This window comes from Microcebus murinus, chromosome 1 (genome assembly GCF_040939455.1).
Source record: "Microcebus murinus isolate Inina chromosome 1, M.murinus_Inina_mat1.0, whole genome shotgun sequence".
Lineage (NCBI taxonomy): Eukaryota > Metazoa > Chordata > Mammalia > Primates > Cheirogaleidae > Microcebus > Microcebus murinus.
This window is the reverse complement of record NC_134104.1, coordinates 7,647,498-7,666,945: the sequence shown is the minus strand read 5'-3', so window position 1 is coordinate 7,666,945 and position 19,448 is coordinate 7,647,498. Positions and strand designations below refer to the sequence as shown.

At 40.3% G+C, this 19,448-nt stretch overlaps 1 protein-coding gene across 2 annotated transcripts in view; it reads right to left on the bottom strand.

The window, feature by feature from the left end:
* VPS26C (VPS26 endosomal protein sorting factor C) overlaps positions 1-19,448 on the bottom strand; it is a 43,747-nt gene that overhangs the window by 17,146 nt on the left and 7,153 nt on the right. The window contains exons 1-2 of one of the 2 annotated variants that reach the window (XM_076000251.1): positions 15,775-15,854; positions 127-270 (exon numbers count right to left, since the gene is read on the bottom strand). In XM_076000251.1, coding sequence (XP_075856366.1) covers positions 127-270; positions 15,775-15,783 — 153 coding nt within the window. In that variant the 5' untranslated portion in view covers positions 15,784-15,854. Of the gene's footprint in view, positions 1-126; positions 271-15,774; positions 15,855-19,448 lie in introns of those variants that run through there. The other variant, XM_012782903.3, reaches the window with a different exon arrangement.

Genomic DNA, 19,448 nt, shown 5'->3' with positions numbered 1-19,448 from the left:
ACAAAAGATAATACAGACAGACAGCACTCACCTACCACCAAGAATGGGGGCAAAAAGACAAACAAGTAAAAACCACCACAAACATTTGCATACTGAACTAAAAATGTGCAATCTAAGCATTCTTACCTTAACAGAATTATAAAAGGCTTCAAACACGCCCACACTTTTGGCACTGAGCTGGAGGTTTACAGTCCCTTCCATTGTCAAAGACACCCCTTGGTGCTGGATGGAATCCTTACTAGATATGACCACCACACCGGAGAGTATTTCCTGGAAGAGAAAAGAGAGCCACCAATCCAATTAGCACGTCTCTTTCATTTACCTCATTTATCAGCAAAAGTTAGTCTCCTTAACAATCAATTTGTTCGAAGATCCAGACATCCACCAAGATGCGTGGCTGCCGGGGTGGAGAAAGCCCAGCCCTGGTGGGGGCCAGTGCCCACTGGTATGGACAAGGCAGGCTAGACACGCACTGCCAGGGAGCACCGAGGTGCAGGCCGAGGAATCTCGTCCCACTGCTGCCTTCCAGACACGTCTTCATTCCCGGCTGGGAGAATCCCAACAGAGGTCTGAGTTCAAAGGCACAAAGAGAAGGCCCAGGGCAATGGCAGGCTCACAGTGATGTTATGCACGGGCATGTACAGTGATCCCTTCAGAAGGAATACAGAAGAAATACAAGAAAAGGAATACAAGAAAATAAAATCCTGGTGTCCGTTCTGCCCAGAACCTCACCGCAGGCAAGACTGGAGGTTATCGGCACAGTGCATGAGGGCGGCACAGAAGGACCGTCCTCATCCCTCGTGTTTCCGCTCATTCAGGGAGACATTTGAGCCTCAACTCCCCTGGTTCATAAATCACTGGAGAGGGACTTCACAGCAGATCATCTATTCATTTACCTGAAGATAATTACTGAGTGATACCACATGCACATTAACTACTTGCTTTATTGGACGGCAGTTTCTTCCTGTCGCCATAGAACTTGATAGTCTCAATTTGTCACGGGCTTGTGAGTGGAAGAGGAAGTTTAGGAGATTAAATAGCATCAACTGGAGTAGAAAGAGAATCCACAATAAACGCGAAAGAAGGTGTTTCTGAGATGACCTTCAGAATGTAGCCCAACCGCTGTCAAAGAGTAATAGGATGGCAGAAAACTGTTGGCAACAAAACCAAAGAAGAAAAACAAAACTTGGTCGGCAGATCAAGCCATCAAAACATTAAATCTGCTTACTTTCAATTTCCTCTGGTCATCCAGTGAAAATTTTTTATCACGTTCTTATATCGTGCGGAATTTTGGGAGCAGGGAATATTCTGTGTCTCTTAAATGTGCTAAGTATTTTTTTTTTGTTTCCCACTCCCCATCCAAGGCTCTGAAGCCTAATAAAAACAAACCCAATCCTCTCCATTTTAAGCAGAATTCAAGGAAAATCCATTTTGTTTCTAAGAACACATAAAGCCCATAAGTAAATTTAAGAGAAAATTCCTCTTAAATAATTTAACTTCTAAATTTAATTAAAGTAGTTTTTTTTTTTTTTTTTGAGACAAGATCTCACTTTGTCACTCAGGCTGGAGTGCAGTGGAGTGATCATAGCTCACTGCAGCCTTGAACATGTGGACTCACGTGCTCCTCCTCTCTCAGCCCCCCAAAGTGCTGGGCTCACAGGTGGGAGCCACCACACCTGGCCAATTAATAGTAATTCTACTAATTTTTGTACGATTCAATCCAATAGAAACCTAATTTGTTTTTTAGAAACCTAATTTTGAAAAGTTTAAATTCACTAGTATATTTTTAAAAATTTACTTGGCTAGTAGATCCCACAAATGTATGAGATAAAATGATTTTGTCAATTTTATCATAGAATAGCACTTGAGGTCAGTTCTCTTCCTATGTAATCATAACATTTTCAGTTAATATCACGGGAACAGATCTCTGGGTTGACCACTGATTAATTGGCATATTGTAATTATGACATCAATAGAGCCTTTTCCTTCCTTAATCTCGGTGGCATAAAAAGGAAAAAGCTTGGAAGGAAGCAGAGTAAATATTTTATGACTCAGGGATTCTTCAGTCATTCTTTAAGTAAGAAACAATATAATAGAGAAAATAGAAACGTAATGAAATATTTGTAGGCAAATTAAGCATTCTTATTATTTATAGGTTTATTCAATTCCTACCAACAAAAGGATACAAAATCAACCCAAGTGTGGCTAAGGACTTTAGAAACAGAAAATGGTTCAACAAAAAGTTAAGACCCACGGGAGTGAGAAAACAGACAATTCTTGATTAACCTCTGGCATAGGAGGCAGGAGGAACGTGAATAACTGAAATTAAGGAAAACCCAAGACCTCACCAAGAACTTCCACCTCAGACTTTTGTCTAGACTTTCAACAAGAAACAAGATTTATGGTCCAATCGGCTAACAAAAAAAGCAGGGGCCTTTCGCTGGAGGCCATGATGCCAAAGGGGACCCCCTGCCTAGACTTTAGGATGGCAACGAACCCACAAACGACACGTGGAAATTCTGTGCACACGTGCTGGTGTTTAGGGCGAAGAGCCACAGCTGCTGTCGCATCAAGGGGACCCTTGACTTGAGAAAGGTTTTATCGTCGGCAACACAGATGAGGGTGAGGCGCAGGCCCCGGGTCGTACGTGTGTATAAGACACACATAGGTGACGCCACGGGGCCCAGGGCTCTAGACTACATGTCGCCCTTTACAGGGACTTGCAACTGTGGGCTTTGTCACAGAAGGCAGCACAGACGCCTCGGGTCCACCAGCATTACGTAAAACTGACCTCTCTGTGAGGTGACGCAGCCAAGAGAAGAGAGCCACACCACCCAGAGCCTGAGCCTGGAGGGGCTGGGTGCAGGAACAGGCCCGCCGTGGCCGGTCTCCACCGCGGCCCACAGACCCGCCTGGGGACAGAGCATGAGGCAGGCAACCGGTCACTCTGGTCCGCTCCCTCTCGCTGGCTCCCACAGCATACACCACGACCACATTTGTCCAAAGCGGGGTAAAAGAGACTATTATTTTCTGACTTTGTCTTCTCTAAATGTAAAAAAGGTCACTACCGAATTGCACAACTTTCTTTGTTTCCTTTTTGTTCTCTGGAATAAAAAAAACAAAACCATAATCGGGTCTCTGGGTTTGAAGGTGGTGGAGTCAAGTCAGCGTTCCCCCCTCGGCTTCCTGGAAATCACCCAAAAGAACAAGAAACAAAACCACACACTCGATTTTCAGTGAAGCCAGGAGACAGTCGAATACCATGAAATAGGTGGAAGAGCTGATAAAAGCGAAGACCAGGCAGGGGACATGCAGTGAGAAGCCGAAACAGGGCCCCTCGGCGGTAGAACGCAGGAAGAACCATCAAATGTGCTTCTGGAAAGTGGGGGTGCCCCTGGGAGGGGCTGAGCCACACCCCAAGAGGACTCCTGTACAGACTCCACGAGCTGTAAGCTGTCGTCTCTGTGGCAGAGGGAGCCACAAGCCCCTGGGCATGGTGCAAACCTCCCCCAGCCGGTCATCTCATGGGCTCAAGAGAATGAAAGATACAAGAAACTCACACATAAAACCTCAGGCTTTAAGAACACTCCCAGCCAGCATGGCCTAGGAATAAATTCATGTCCTGCAGGAAGGATACATTAAAAAGAACCAGCAGAGGAGCACATGACATATAATGGATTAAGAAACGAGAGGGAAGAAGGGGGCGAGGGGGAAGTAGGAGAGGAGGGAGGAGAGAAATCCAAGTGGTAGATGATAACAGATCATCACGTCACTCTTCTACTTAAAAGAACTCTAAGCAGCTCCCATCTCACTCGGGGTAAAAGCCAAAGTCAGCTGATGGCCCATCAAGGGGGACCTGCCCCTCTTCCTTGCCTGTCTGACCTCATCTCAGTCCCTCCTGCTAGTCCTTTACCATGTGCACATGCTCTTCCCTCCACCTGGGGCTCTTCCTCACCCCCATCAAGTCACTGCTCAAATGACAACATCTGAGTGAGGCCTGCCCTGAGCCCCCACCCAAACACTCACTTATCCTCTGATGTGGTTTGGATGTTTGTCCCTCCAAATCTCATAATGAAATTTGATCCCCAGGGTTGAAAGTGGGGCCTGGGGGCAGGTGTTGGGGTCATGAGGGTGGAACCCTCATGAGTGGCTTGGTGCCCTCCCTGTGATAACAAGTGGGTTCTCATGAGTGAGTTCTTGCTTTATTAAGAGCCGGCTGTTTAAAAGAGCCTGGCACCACCTCCTCCCTCTTCTTGCTACTTCTCTTGCCATGTGACACGCCTGCTCTCATTCACATTCTGCCTTGATGGGAAGCTCCCTGAAGCCCTCACCAGAAGCAGATGCTGGCACTGTACCGCTTGTACAGTCCACAGAACTGTGAGCTGAATTAACCTCTTTTCTTTATAAATTACCCAGCCTCAGGCATTTCTTTATAGCAATGCAAACAGACTAATACTTTCCCCCTCCCCAACTCTGCCCTGTAGTACTTATCACCTAAAGTCCTACATATGTATTAATACTTCCCTATTTTATTTATTGTCTGTCTCCCACCCTGGAACATAAACTCCACAAGGGTAGAGTGATCAGCAAGAGTAGGTGCTCAGTGAATGTTTACTGAATAAATAAACGACCATTCACCAGAAAAAGCAGTACCATCAAGTAGATGAAAATTATGGACATGCATTTCACCATGAATTTTTAAGATGTAATAAAGCAGCTGCTTCTATAAAGGATGAGTACAACCAGACTGAGCAATATGATGAGATCTCATATAGGGTGTTCATCTTCCAAGTACAATACAGTTTTACAGAACACCCTTTTTTCTACAAAAAAAAGAAAGAAAGAAAGAAAGAAAGAAAGAAAGAAAGAAAGAAAGAAAGAAAGAAAGAAAGAAAGAAAGAAAGAAAGAAAGATAGATAGATAGATTACCCAAGCATGGTGGGGAACACCTGTAGTCCCAGCTACTTGGGAGGCTGAGGCAAGAGGATCACTTGAGTAGGAGGCTGCAGTGAGCTATGATGATGCCACTGCACTCTAGCCTGGGCAACAGAGCAAGATTCTCTCTGAAGAAAAAAAGAGGATGAGGACAAAACAGAGCTATAAGAGCTCAGAGATGAAATAGTAAGGCAAAAGTAAGAGATAAGAATAAAGAAGAGCTTAGAAAAGAAATGGAAAGGGAAAAATAAAGCCACTACAGAAAAGTAGGTGAAATTAAAAAGGACATAAAATACATACAGGACAGAAAAGTGAAAATCCAAATAAATTAAATGAAAATTTAAGAAAGAATTAAAAAAAGAATTGCAAATACAATAATAAAAATGGGAGACAGGTGAAGAACATCCAACAAATGCATAATGAAGTTCCCAAATAAGAAAACTGAAATAATGGAACGGAATAAATATTTACTGAGATAATTAAAAAATGCTGAAAGATCCAGTGAATCAGGAAGAGTCAAAGAAAGACTGTAGAAAAACAATGCTAATTCAAAAAAGAAAGAACCCTTTAGGAGTCAGGGTCACTTTTAAGTCACTTAGAACAGGGGAAAAAAAACCAAATTTCTTCACAGCAAAATGCAATTCAAACTGAAAGTAGAGAAATACAACAAAGCTCAAGGAAATAGACTGATCCTAGAATTTTACACCTACCTAAACGGTCATTCAATATAAAGGAAACAGGTTTAAACATGTGGAAAAGAAAAGCAGAAGACCCAACTAAACAAACAAACAAAAACCCAATGAATGCTATATGAAAGTCCTTCTTGAGAAATTTATTAAATAGTAAACTATAACTACCCAAGAGATGGGTAGAAAAGCTATGACAAAAGAACCAATTGTGCACAATGAATTCCATTTAATTGTAAGAATAAGACTAAGAGATATGTGATGATTTTTTTTTAAGAGATGGAGTCTTACTACATTGCCCAGACTGGACTCAAACTATTGGGCTCAAGTGATTCATGTGTCTTAATCTCCCAAGTACCTGAGACTACAGGCACATGTCACTATGCCCAGCTAGATGTGTGATAATTATAGTGGGAAAAAAAAAGAATGCGAAATATTAAGTCCTGACAGTGTAGAAATTATTTAATTAACATTAGTTAGGAGACTAAGGGAATAAGAATGTGGAAGGTAGTATAATATACATGGTTTCCTTTTCTTTGACAGCTGGGATTTTAAAATATATTAATATTATTAAGACCATACTTTTCACAGGATTGTAGGTATGAGCCATATATGGCTATTTAAACTTAAGTTTATATTAATATTTAACATTCCTGTCAACCCATTTCAAGTGTTTAACAGACACAAATAGATATTTCTCAAAAGAAGACATACAAATAGCCAATAGGTATATTAAAAAATGCTTAACATCACTAATCATCAAAGAAATGCAAATCAAAACCACAATGAGGTATCTATCATCTTAACCCAGTCAGAATGGTCACTATTAAAAAGACAAAAAACAAACAAAACAAAAAAACCACAAACAAAAACCAAAAAACTGAACAAACCAGAATTTGGTGAGGATACAGAGAAAAGTGAACTCTTATATACTGGTAGTGGGAATGTAAACTGCTACAGCCACTATGGAAAACAGTATGGAGATGTCTCAAAAAATGAAAAATAGAATTACCATTTGATCCAGCAATCACACTACTGAGTACTTACCCAAATGAAAAGAAATTCATATGTCAAAGGGTTACCTGTATTCACATGCTTACTGCAGCACTACTCACAACAGCAAAGATATGGAATCAAACTAAGTGTTCATCGATGGATGAATGGATAAAGAAAATGTGGTGTATATACAAAATGGAATATTATTCGGCTATTAGAAAGAATGAAATCATGTTATTTGCAGCAACATGGATGGGACTGGAGGTCATTATCTTAAGTGAAATAAGCCAGGCACAAAAATACAAATATTACATGTTCTCACTTATATGTAGGAGCTAAAAAATTTGATCACATGAAAGCACAGAGTGGAAAAATAGATAACACTGTGAATGGTGAGTTGACGGGAATAGAGAAGATGAAGAGAAGTAGGTTAGAGGGTACAAACATACAGTAAGATAGAAGGAATAAATTCAGTGTTTGATTGAGTAGGGTGACTATCCTTAACAAAACTGTATTATACTTGGAAGATGAACACCCTAAAAATCCTGACTTGATCAATAGATATTATATATGTAACAAAATTTCTCATGTATCCCATAAATTTGTACAAATAAAATAAATAGTTAAAATTAGTATATCAAATAATACAGTACAAATAAACTTAATGAAAGTAAATATCAATAAAAACAATATTGTAAATAACTAAGATCAGGAGGTAGAAGAGGAGGCAGAAAGAAAAGAGAATATATTAAATTTATCATTGTTCATACTAGAGAATTAATAAATCATGTCTAAAACATAAAGATTAGGGCATAAGAAAAAGTTGTAAGGATAACATTCAAAACAAAAATAAAATTGCAAATGACTAGAAAATCATACAAACAACATAAAGCAAACAAAACAGACTGCAGAGAGAAAGATGTTTTAAAGCTACTTAAAAATCACATCCCCCCAAAAAAACCGCATTCCCCCCAATGAAGTAGCAATGGCAGAATTAATGCCAAACATATGTCATATTAATAAGTGTGCTAAATTAATGTCTATTAAAACATTTATATTACAAAGGAAAACTCAATTTTATGTTGTATGACAGAAAATCACCTAAAATGGCAAGAGTGGAGGGTAGGTTTAGAAAGTATGAAGAAAAAAGGATAAGCAAAGATATATGAAGCAAATTCTAAGAAATAAATCATGGGTTATAATCTTAATATTAGACAAGGCTTAATATTAGACAAGGCTGAATTCAGAGGATGAAGACAAAGAAAAGCACTTTACAATTCTAAAGGATACAATTCATGATAAACACATGAGGTATTAATATCTGTGGATCAAATAACATTGCATCAACACTCATAAAGCAAAACTATAGGGGATATAAGGAGAAATTGAGTAAAACACATTAGTTGTGGGAGACAATAATTTACTCCTTTCAGATCATGACCAATAAAAGTAGACAGAAAGAAGCAATGATAAAGAAGCCCTAAGTTACATATTAATAAGGCATAACTAACCGGCATATGTAGAATTCTATACTCTGAAAACAGAGAATATACTCTTTTCAATGTCCATGGTATATTCACAAAATCTGACCAAACTGTGACCTAAATAAGTCCAACAGCTCTTTCTCTGGGGAGAAGGAAAAAAAGGCAAAACAAATCATTAACTAATCTAATCAAGAAAAAAAGATAAAAGCATACACAAATATCTAAAATATGAAAACTAACAGAGAGGTAATGAAAAACATACTAAGAGAATACATTATTTAATTCCATATAAGTAAATCTGAAAGGTTAACAAAGTGAAATATTTTTCTAGGAAAATATAATTTACCCAAAATAATTCCAAAAGAGACATGAAATTTAAGCAAATCGATCACTATAGAAAAAATAAAGTCATATATTAATCTAAGCCCTCCAAAAAGCACTAGGCCCAGACAGTTTTATAGGAGATCATTCTCAAATGTGTAAAGAACAGAAAATTCCAATATAAAACTACTCCAGAGCAAGGAACTTTTAAAAAAATAAAGCAAACATAACAATGACAGCAAAATAAAACAAAATCTATGTGCAGAGAGAGAGAGGAGAACACTAGGCTATTCTCACTTATATATATCAATGCAAAGGACCTAAATAAAATATTAGCAAATAGAATCCAATAGTGACTTAAAGGAAAACTATACCATAACCAAGTGGGACTGAGATGTAGTCCAACAATGTACAGATAGTTCAATATTGAGAAAAGCTAATAACACAATTTTCTCCATTAATAGCTCTTGAGAGAAAAATCATAGTCATCTCCATAAATGCTGAAAAGGCACTTGATAAAATTTAATATCCATTCTTTATGGAATTCTTAGTAAAATAAGAACAGAAGGACACTCCTTTAAAATGGCCAAATATATCTACCTTAACCAAAAGTCAGCATATCAAACTTAACGGGAAAACAAGACACAAACCATTTCAGTCAAGAACAAAACAAGGATGTCCACTATCACCACTATTAATGTACACCAAGTACTAGTTAATACAATAAAACTAGAGAACGAATAATACTACCTCAAAAGGAGGAGGTGAAATGATTATCTGTAGATGGTATGACTGTATACCTGAAAAAATCCAAAGAAATCCACTGAAAAACTACTACCAAACAAGGAGAAGATTTCAGAAAAACTGATAGTTGGGTATAAAATTAATACACAGAAAACAATTGGCATCATGCACAAACCAACGAGCAGTGAGAAGATACTGTGGAAGAAAAGACCTTATTTTCAAAAGCAATAAAATGTGAAAATATTATAAATCAACTTAATGGGAAATGTCTAAAACTTCCCATATGACAAAAACTTAAAACATGCCTGAAGGCCACAGAAGAAAACTTGAGCAAATGGAAAACCGCACCATGCATTTGAATAGGAAGGATTTAACACCCTTACCATCCCTACTTTCCCTAAAGTAGGTTTATAAACTAAGGCAACCTAATCGTAAAGAAAATAACATCAGAATTGTTTTTCTTTTGGAGTAGATGTGGTGAGGGTGGGAGGAATAGAGCTAGATAAGCTCATTCTAAAATTCATATGCGGCCGGGCGCGGTGGCTCACGCCTGTAATCCTAGCTCCTGGGAGGCCGAGGCGGGCGGATTGCTCAAGGTCAGGAGTTCAAAACCAGCCTGAGCAAGAGCGAGACCCCGTCTCTACTATAAATAGAAAGAAATCAATTGGCCAACTGATATATATATAAAAAAAATTAGCCGGGCATAGTGGCGCATGCCTGTAGTCCCAGCTACTTGGGAGGCTGAGGCAGAAGGATTGCTTGAGCCCAGGAGTCTGAGGTTGCTGTGAGCTAGGCTGACGCCATGGCACTCACTCTAGCCTGGGCAACAAAGCGAGACTCTGTCTCAAAAAAAAAAAAATAAATAAAGTTCATATGCAATAATATGTCTTGAAAAAAAGAAAAATGAGGGAAATCGCCCTCTGAGATATTATAATGCGGCAATAATTTACAAAGTGTTATACAGGGCACATGTACAGGCTGAAAAAATCAAAAGAACACAATAGGAAATCCAGAAATAGACCTAGATAGTATGGGAATTTAATATATGATAAAGGTAGCATTTTAAATCCATGGGAAAAAGATGGAATATTCAATAAATGATATTGGAAAACTAGCCAGAGAACTCAACCAAAAAAAATGAAGTTGGATCCACACTGCAAATCTTTGTACACACAAGTTCGAAATGCATCAAAGACTTAAATGTAAAAACTAAAATAATAAAAGTTTTGGACAAAACCATACAGAATGATTTTTTTTTTTTTTTTGAGACAGAGTCTCGCTTTGTTGCCCAGGCTAGAGTGAGTGCCGTGGCGTCAGCCTAGCTCACAGCAACCTCAAACTCCTGGGCTCAAGGGATCCTTCTGCCTCAGCCTCCCAAGTAGCTGGGACTACAGGCATGTGCCACTATGCCCGGCTAATTTTTTCTATATATATTAGTTTGCCAATTAATTTCTTTCTATTTATAGTAAAGACGGGGTCTGCCTCTTGCTCAGGCTGGTTTCGAACTCCTGACCTCAAGCAATCCACCCTCCACAGCCTCCCAGAGAGCTAGGATTACAGGCGTGAGCCACTGCGCCCGGCCGAGAATGATTTTTTATCACATCCAAATGGGGAAGGCCTTTCTAGGAATGACCAAATGCTGAACAATAAGACTAAAACTAAGTTTCTGTTTGACAAAATGATTATGAACAATATCAGCATATAAATGGTGAACTAGGGAAAATAACTACAACTTAATACAACAGGCAAAGGGCTAATTGCCCTAATATTTTAAGAACTCCGAAAAGAAATCAATGAAAAAGATTTAAAAACTCAGGAGAAAATGGACAAATGTTATGATCAAAGAGTTCACAGGAAAGGGAATGCAAATTTTTCATAAATACATGAAAATATGATCAATCTTATACTCTCATAAAAATATGGTCAAAAATATGAGAAATATTAAAACAAAGATCAAAATATGCGATCACAGAAGCAACAGGCACCCTCACACATGGCTGCAGAGAACCTAAAATGTTACAATCTCACCAGGGCTACGTGGCAATATCAAAAACATGTGACAAACACGTGGATCCCCCAGATACATTTCAGATGTGAAATGACTTATGAACATAGTTATTCATTGCAACATTGTTTGTAATAACAAAAGATGACTGTCAACAATCTAAATCCCAACAACAGGAAAACGATGGTTTTTTTCCCTTTAACAATAACTTGGAGATCATTTGCATTAGTACATATGGGAGTATGGGCTAGTTTCCCTCATTTCTCCTCTTTTCAGAATTTACTTACTACTGTGTATGAATCAGCTCATCTAATCTATCCTCCCACCCCAAGGCATTCTTTTTTTTTAAGGCTCTATATTGTACTATTTGGGGAAAAGAGGGAGAAAAAGAACATGTGTACATATTTACTTATATGTGCATAAAATATCTTTGGAAGGAATCACAAGAAATTGACAGCTTTGGTTGCCCCAAGGAGAGGACCTTGATGGACAGCGTTGGGAGGGAGCTAGATGGTATCTGTCTTGAAACTCATGAATGTTGAACCATGTGAATTAATTACTTATTAACATAATAAATCTATTTAAAAAATAATAAAATCCCTTAGTGGGCAGCCTCTAGACCCAAATTTACCAAGTTCTAAGCCTCTTAAATTTTGATAATCCAAAGGCACAGTGGTCTCTTCTCAGAAAAAGATCTGAAGATTTTGTGTTAAAAAGTCACATTTCTCTGGATCATTTCTTATTCTAGTTTGAACACAACTGCTAGAAAAATAAATGCCTCTTGGTTAAATGCCTCAGCCATTCTCTCTCCAACACCTTTCCTTTCGAGGGTCCTGGCACATGGTGAGCCATGCCAGCCATCTTTGTTCCTCAGAGTCCTCTGCACATCTAAACGAGAAGCACCTGGGATTCTCATTCCACATTTGGTCTAGAGATCTCACACTCTACTAGTGAGCCGCCTTTTTATTTACCAGTGAGGATTGAATGCACTTAATTAACTAACATGAAAACAAGCCACAAGGTAAGTTATTGAGCTGGGTGGGAAAACATGAGTAAGACAATTAATTGCTTGTTGAAACACTCTACTCTTTCTTAGTAGCACTTAGAGACCCATTTTGGTTGGAAATGAAAATCAGAAGCATTAAAGAGATTTCAATTCAGGTATCCCCCATTCTACTCTCTGTATAACAACTGGTTTTTTTGTTTGAAAAACAGAATAAACAGTCACCAGATATTTCTCCATATATTAAGTAATGGCCAGTAATATGTGGTATTTACTTACGTTCCAGAAAGGAGAATTTTGAAGAGAACGCACCACCTCCAAACCACCATTAAAACTGAGATAATGCAATGCCACTCCTAGATTTTACCCAAATGAAATGAAAGCTATGCTCACACAAAAACCTGTAGGCAAATTTTCCAGGAGCTTTAGGCATAATCACCCAAATATTCTTCTCTGGGTGAATGGATAAATAAACTGTGGCACATCCACACAAGGGCAAGTAACTAGCAATACAAAGGAATGAACTGCTAATACACAACAACTTGGATGAATCGCAAACCCAGTATGCCAATGACAAAGCCAGATTCAATGCCATTTATGTAACATTCTGGAAAAGGCAAACTAGAGGGCTGATGGTGGGAGAGAGGGTTTGACTACAAAGGAGCACAAGGGAATTCTGGAGGCTGATAGACTGTTCCATATCTTGTGATAGCCTCAAAGAACTCTACACTGAAAAGGGTGACCTATTGTATACAATTATGCCTCAGTTTTAAAAAAACATGGAAATTATCAAGTATAGAAGAAAATACAGTTATACTACTTTCTGCACAACAGTATTCTAAAAGTGATTAATATTTAACTAAAATCTACAAAAGTCAGTTCACTAGTAATGGAACTGTAACAAAATATCAAGATATCAATTTATGTGGCCTACATACACTTCCTGCCAATATAGCAGAAATATTATCACCACTAAACAAATATTTTTGGCCTGCCTACCACATGTCAGACACCATTCTAGGCACTCGGACACCGCAGTGAACAAAACAGGCAAAGCCCATGCTGTCAGGGGGTTACATTCTAGTATAGTATCTCACTCTGGTGCAACATTGATATGGTAAAACATAGCTAGTTTCTTCTAAGTATGGCATAGTATAAATACAGGTATAAATACTAAGTAAAATGGGCTGACAAAAAACAAGGCTAAGGCCGAGGTAGGAGGATCACTTGAGGTCAGGAGTTCGAGACCAGTCTGAGCAAGACCGAGACCCTGTCTCTACAAAAAACAGAAAAATTAGCCAGGTGTGGTGGCATACACCTGTAGTCCCAGCTACTCAGGTGGCTGAGGCAGGAGGATTGCTTGAGCCCAGGAGTTCAATGTGACATTACCCCAGCTAGAGACTCTGTCTCAAAAAAAAAAAAAAAAAGCAAGGCTACTGTCCGATGGTGAGATCTGAAATACCTAGTTCTGAAACTTTCTTGAGACCCTGGAAAAGAAACTTCAGCCACTAAGTAAAAGTTGAGAAGAAAGAGGCAAAATAAGATTGGCAACAGTATCCACAAAAAGTAAAATTTGACAAAAGTCCATAATATGGGGTCTTCACCACAGGAATAAAGTCTACTACTGGTGTGCTGTGTGGTTTCAGGTGTTAGCTACTACATATTAGCAAAATTATGTGTTAACAGAAATGACCTGTTTTCAGATTTCAATATGGGTTGAGCATCCCTGATCTGAAAATCCAAAATCTTAAATGCTCTGAAACCTGAAACTTTTTGAGCACTGACATGACACTCAAAGGAAATGCTCATTGAATTATTTTAGATTTTGGATTTATGGATTATGGATCCTCAATCAGTAAGCATGTGCAAATATTCCAAAAATTGAAAACAAAATCTGAAATCCAAAACACTTCTGGTCCCAAGCATTTCAGATAAGGGATACTCAACCTGTAACATTAAAACTTACAGAAGAGGCTAGGCACGGTGGCTCACGCCTGTAATCCTAGCACTCTGGGAGGCCAAGGTGGGAAGATCGCTCAAGGTCAGGAGTTCAAAACCAGCCTGAGAAAGAGCGAGACCCCGTCTCTACTAAAAATAGAAAGAAATTAATTGGACAACTAAAAATATATAGAAAAAATTAGCTGGGCATGGTGGCACATGCCTGTAGTCCCAGCTACTCAGGAGGCTGAGGCTAAAGGATTGCTTGAGCCCAGCAGTTTGAGGTTGCTGTGAGCTAGGCTGATGCCACGGCACTCTAGCCTGGGCAAAAGAGTGAGACTCTGTCTCAAAAAAAAAAAAAAAAAAACTTGCAGAAGATTTAGAACAGTGGTCCCCAAACTTTCTGGCATCAGGTACTCGTTTCACAGAAGACAATTTTTCCACAGATCCAGGTGTGGGGGGATGGCTTTGGGATGATTCAAGCTCTTTACATTTATTGTGCAGTCAAAACTCTCCGCGAATGATAATCTGTATTTGCAGGCGCTCCCCAGCGCTGGCATCACTGCCTCTGCTCTGCCTCAGATCATCAGGCATTAGATTCTCATAAGAAGCACACAATCTAGATCCCTCGCATGTGCGGTTTACAGTAGGGTTTGCACTCCTATGAGAATCTAATGCCACTAGCTGATCTGACAGGAGGCGGAGCTTATGTGGTGATGCAAGTGACAGGTAGCGGCTGTAAATACAGATGAAGCTTCACTTGTTCGTCTGCCACTCGCCTCCTGCTGTCCAGCCTGGTTCTTAACAGGCCATGGACTAATACCGGTCTGCAGCCCAGGGGTTGGGGACTGCAGGTTTAGAAAATTGACACTGGTTTGGAACTATTGGCATAAGTGCATAAAAAGACTCCAGACTATAAACCAGACATTTAGGAGGGCTCCAATTACAAAGGAGTCTGGAGCTGGCATAATTATATGCCAAAGTAATGACAGTGGAATATAGGGAGCTGGCCAAAGAAAATGCTTTGTATAACCAGCCCACACTTACATAACGAACAACCCGAACAGCCATCAATTTGAAATCTCAGAGTGAAATCATGTATGAAGGATAAATAATAGTGTATCATCCAAGTCTGAGCCAAGACACAGGCAAACTTCAGGAGTGAAAGACAGGAGATGAGTCCAGTAGCAAATGAGACCAATGGCCTAAAGGGCTGTTATCATAAAGCAAGAGGAGCTCAGCAGAAGCGCATCATAGGGCAGACTGTGTGTTAGGTAAGCAGCACAGAGCAGGGTCTCTGCCCCAGGTTAGTCCAGAGTGGGCTCCCTGGGCCAAATCACCCAACGCCACTTTAAGAATCTACAAGGGGATGGCAATGCCCTCATAATTAATAGTTAATTCTGGGGAGCGTTCATGGGGCAGTAGAGGAGAAGGGGCAGAAGAATGTTACTTTTCATTTGATACTATTTTATATTAGTTGAATTTTTCTTAGCAAGTAAAAATATATATTATTTAATTTGCAAAACTAGTTTAAAATTTTTTTGAAAGATCTGAAAGGTATGGTCAAACTAACACTACTGTACTTTTTTTACATTAGAAAAAAGTTGTTTTTTTTTTCCTGATTATTATTAAAGAAGGGAATTTCTGCTCATCTACTCCTACCTTTCCCATTGACAGAACTTCTGTTCCTTGCCCGGAGATGATCGTTTGGGTTTTAGAGTAATTGTCTTTAACAATCCTTCCTGACAAAACAAAGGAAGGGCCAAATTTTAGGATGACATCATGCCTGGTATGTGACAATAAAACTGTAAGCACAAATAAATACCACGGGGGCTGGGGGGGGGTGGGGAGGACAGCAAGGATTAACAGAGCTCAGCCATCATTGGAAAGCATGTGAGCTAATGCTGCACCACCACCAGAGACTGCCCAACAGATGAGAGGACAGCAGGTGTGACTCTCACAGTTATTCAGAGGCAAGTTCTACCTGAGCATCAGTAGCCCAGTCCGGAGAGCTTGATCAGGTGCACGTTACTATCAAGAGTCAAAGGGCTGCGAACTCATCAACACAAGCAAGGGGACAACAGAGAGGCTGGCCAGAGCCCACCAGCTCCTGCTGAGCCCAAGGACCCCAGGTAGCAGCTTATTAGGAAGCAAACTGGCAGAAGACTAACCAAGGAGGGTCAGTAAACTGGTGGGTCTAGACTTTTTTGGTTTAAATCACGTAGTAAATAAAAGCAAAAAGTTCAAAGCCTCATCCATGCACTGCATTATATTTGAAAGTTCATAGAGCCTGTAAGTTTTGGCAAAAGATCAAATAAAATGGGTAGGTATGAAAAAACTTCACCCTGTTGGCTCTGGCTGGTCATACGTTATAGGATGTATCCTACAACCAGTCCTTTTCCAGGGCTCTAGTCCCGTACAGACACCCCAGCAGGGGCTTTGAGGAAGAGTCAGTGAGGGCAGGAGGAAATGGATATTCTCACTTCAAATATGACAGCTCTGCTTTTATCTGTTTATAAAATAAACATGTACATTTATAAAAATTAATGTGTACATTTATAAAAATTAACATTAGAATTACATATAAGACTTCATTGAATATAAAAGAGTTTCACTGCTTGATTATTTTTGGAAGGTCTTTATCCTAAACAATGTTCATTTTACTGAGCTGTTTACAAGGAAACATTCATTTGTAACTGACAAGATGAAAGGTAAAATATATTTTCCATCACCTTGAGAAAGATGCTGTTTCTCTAAGCCTGGATTTTTTTCTACCTACAAGTGAGAGTAAGCTGCCTCTTCACCAAGGCACTGTCGTGCATGGTTGTTCACCATGTAAGTGTGTCTGAAAAATCTTCTGTGCACATAAATTAGAGGACAATAATTGAAACCAATAAAAATTCTTCATTTCGCAAAAGTATTTTACAAAAATTTCATCTGTACATGTTTATGTTTATATGAAAAATATCTAAAAGGACAAACTGCAGGAAGTGGGATTTGCCAAGGGAGGAGTTTTCACCTCTCTCTTTTATTTGTGGTAATGTTTAAGTCTTATCATTTTTATAATTTAAAAAATGTAAACATGGGCCGGGCGCTGTGGCTCACGCCTGTAATCCTAGCTCTTGGGAGGCCGAGGCGGGCGGATTGCTCAAGGTCAGGAGTTCAAAACCAGCCTGAGCAAGAGCGAGACCCCGTCTCTACTATAAATAGAAAGAAATCAATTGGCCAACTGATATATATATATAAAAAATTAGCCGGGCATGGTGGCACATGCCTGTAGTCCCAGCTACCAGGGAGGCTGAGGCAGAAGGATCGCTCGAGCCCAGGAGTTTGAGGTTGCTGTGAGCTAGGCTGACGCCACGGCACTCACTCTAGCCTGGGCAACAAAGCGAGACTCTGTCTCAAAAAAAAAAAAAAAAAAAAAAATGTAAACATGGAGCCAGGCATGGTGGCACCTGCCTATAGTCCCAGCTATTTGGGAGGCTGAAGTGGGGGCATCACTTGATCCCAGGAGTTCGAGACCACCCTGGGCAACATAGTGAAAGATTCCAGCTGAAAAAAAATGCAAATAAATGCAGTTTCCCAAAATGAGGTCTGGAAACGACTGATCTAGAAAAATTCTCTGGAAAACAGAAAAAAGGATGTGAGGTCAACCAGGTTTGGCAAGCGCTGCACACTCACCCCTGAGAGAGCACAACATCCTTCAGCATTGTGAAGGCTCCACAAAGTCCTGCCAGGAGCGACAGGGGGGCCCAGATCGCCACAGCCGGAGAGCAACCGTGCCCAGCACGCCACAGTGCCCAGCGCACTGGACCACACCACACACAGGAATCATGAGCCAGGACTGGAGCACATCGGTGCATTAACTGGCCTCTCCCTGAGCTCTAGACATCCGAACCGGGCAAAGTTTATTTCTGAGCTTTGGGACATTGCGGGTTTCCTTGTTGGCATACTACTGTCACTTGGTGATTTGTTAGCAACGCTCTTCTGAAACCGTGGCCCAATGGCCCACCGGCCCATGGCTAACCAGTCTGTTTTCTGAACAGAAGTTGAAACCTAGAAAAGTAACTGTGTTTGGGGGGGGGTATAGATATGTCTAGTAAAAGAACTGCATGTATGTATATTAACAACTACCTGATGAAAAAAATGCAAGGAGTTAAAGAGATATTCAGAGCTGGGGGTTACAAACTCAAGTGGAGCTAGAAAGAAAATGGAAAACTGCCTTCACCTGCGAATTTTTCTGGAATCTGTCTGGCTAAGAAGTTGGCTGCTGAGCAAACGGCAGAAGAGAAGACTGGAGAGAACGGGGCAGCAGTGCGACACTGATCCCAATAGAAGGAACACATAAAAGGAGCAAGAGGGCACATGCCTTAGCGGTGCAGAAAGACAAGGGGACTGGGGTGGGTGGGTGGTGCAACAGCAGCGATGAACTTCCTGAAACAGGCTGGGAGCTGGGACTATCTATAAAGGAAAGTCAGCCTTAGGTTGAGTTGGAAACCACAAACAGGTAGACCAAGTACAGTAGACAGGGCTCTGCTGGCTAAGGGTGGGACATTAATCAGGGAGAAGGCAATGAGGGGAAAGAAGATGAAGAAAAGAGAGGGCCCATCTCTCCAAAACCTGGCAGTGCTGCTGGCCCTCCAGCTTGTGAGCAGCACGGCTGGATATTTAGCACTGGGGGACAACTGCCCCAGGAATTAGGTGGAAGGTGTAGGCTGCAGATTTTGGGTCTCAGAGAGGGCATGGCTAGTGACACAGGGCAGAATCCAGGGCGATGCAAGGGCAGGAGGTCCAGACAAAACACTCGGCATTGGGAGGAGGGCAGAGGAAAAGCCAACCACCGTGGTTGAGGGAGGTCTCAGCCTAGGTGGAAGTCAGAGCAGCTTGCTGGGGGTGAAGGGTGCACAAGACATGCTGACACTTGTCCAGCTGCAGAGTCTGGAAGTCCACACATCCCCAGTGGTCAAGCAGGCTCTACGAATGCTCAGGCCAGTATGAGATCTGCTGCAACAAACACCAAATGAAGAACTACATGGACAAATTTATTGCATCCCAGTTTTCAAAAAGGCTCAGATCATTCTGAAAGTACCTCTCATGCATTAGGTAAGGGTTTAGGTTATGATTCAGGAGACAAGCTTTTTCAGGAGTATTAGATTGTTAGTGAAAAAAGAGACCCACTTAAAGTTTAGATTATTGTGTTTCTTAAAAGGTTCATAGCTCCCTTAATTATCTTGAGATCCCTCCTAGCTCAAAGATCTACATTTTTATACCCTAAGTCCTTGCAACAGCATTCCTTAGTAAATGATCATTCATTTACTAAGAATCCAGTAGGCCAA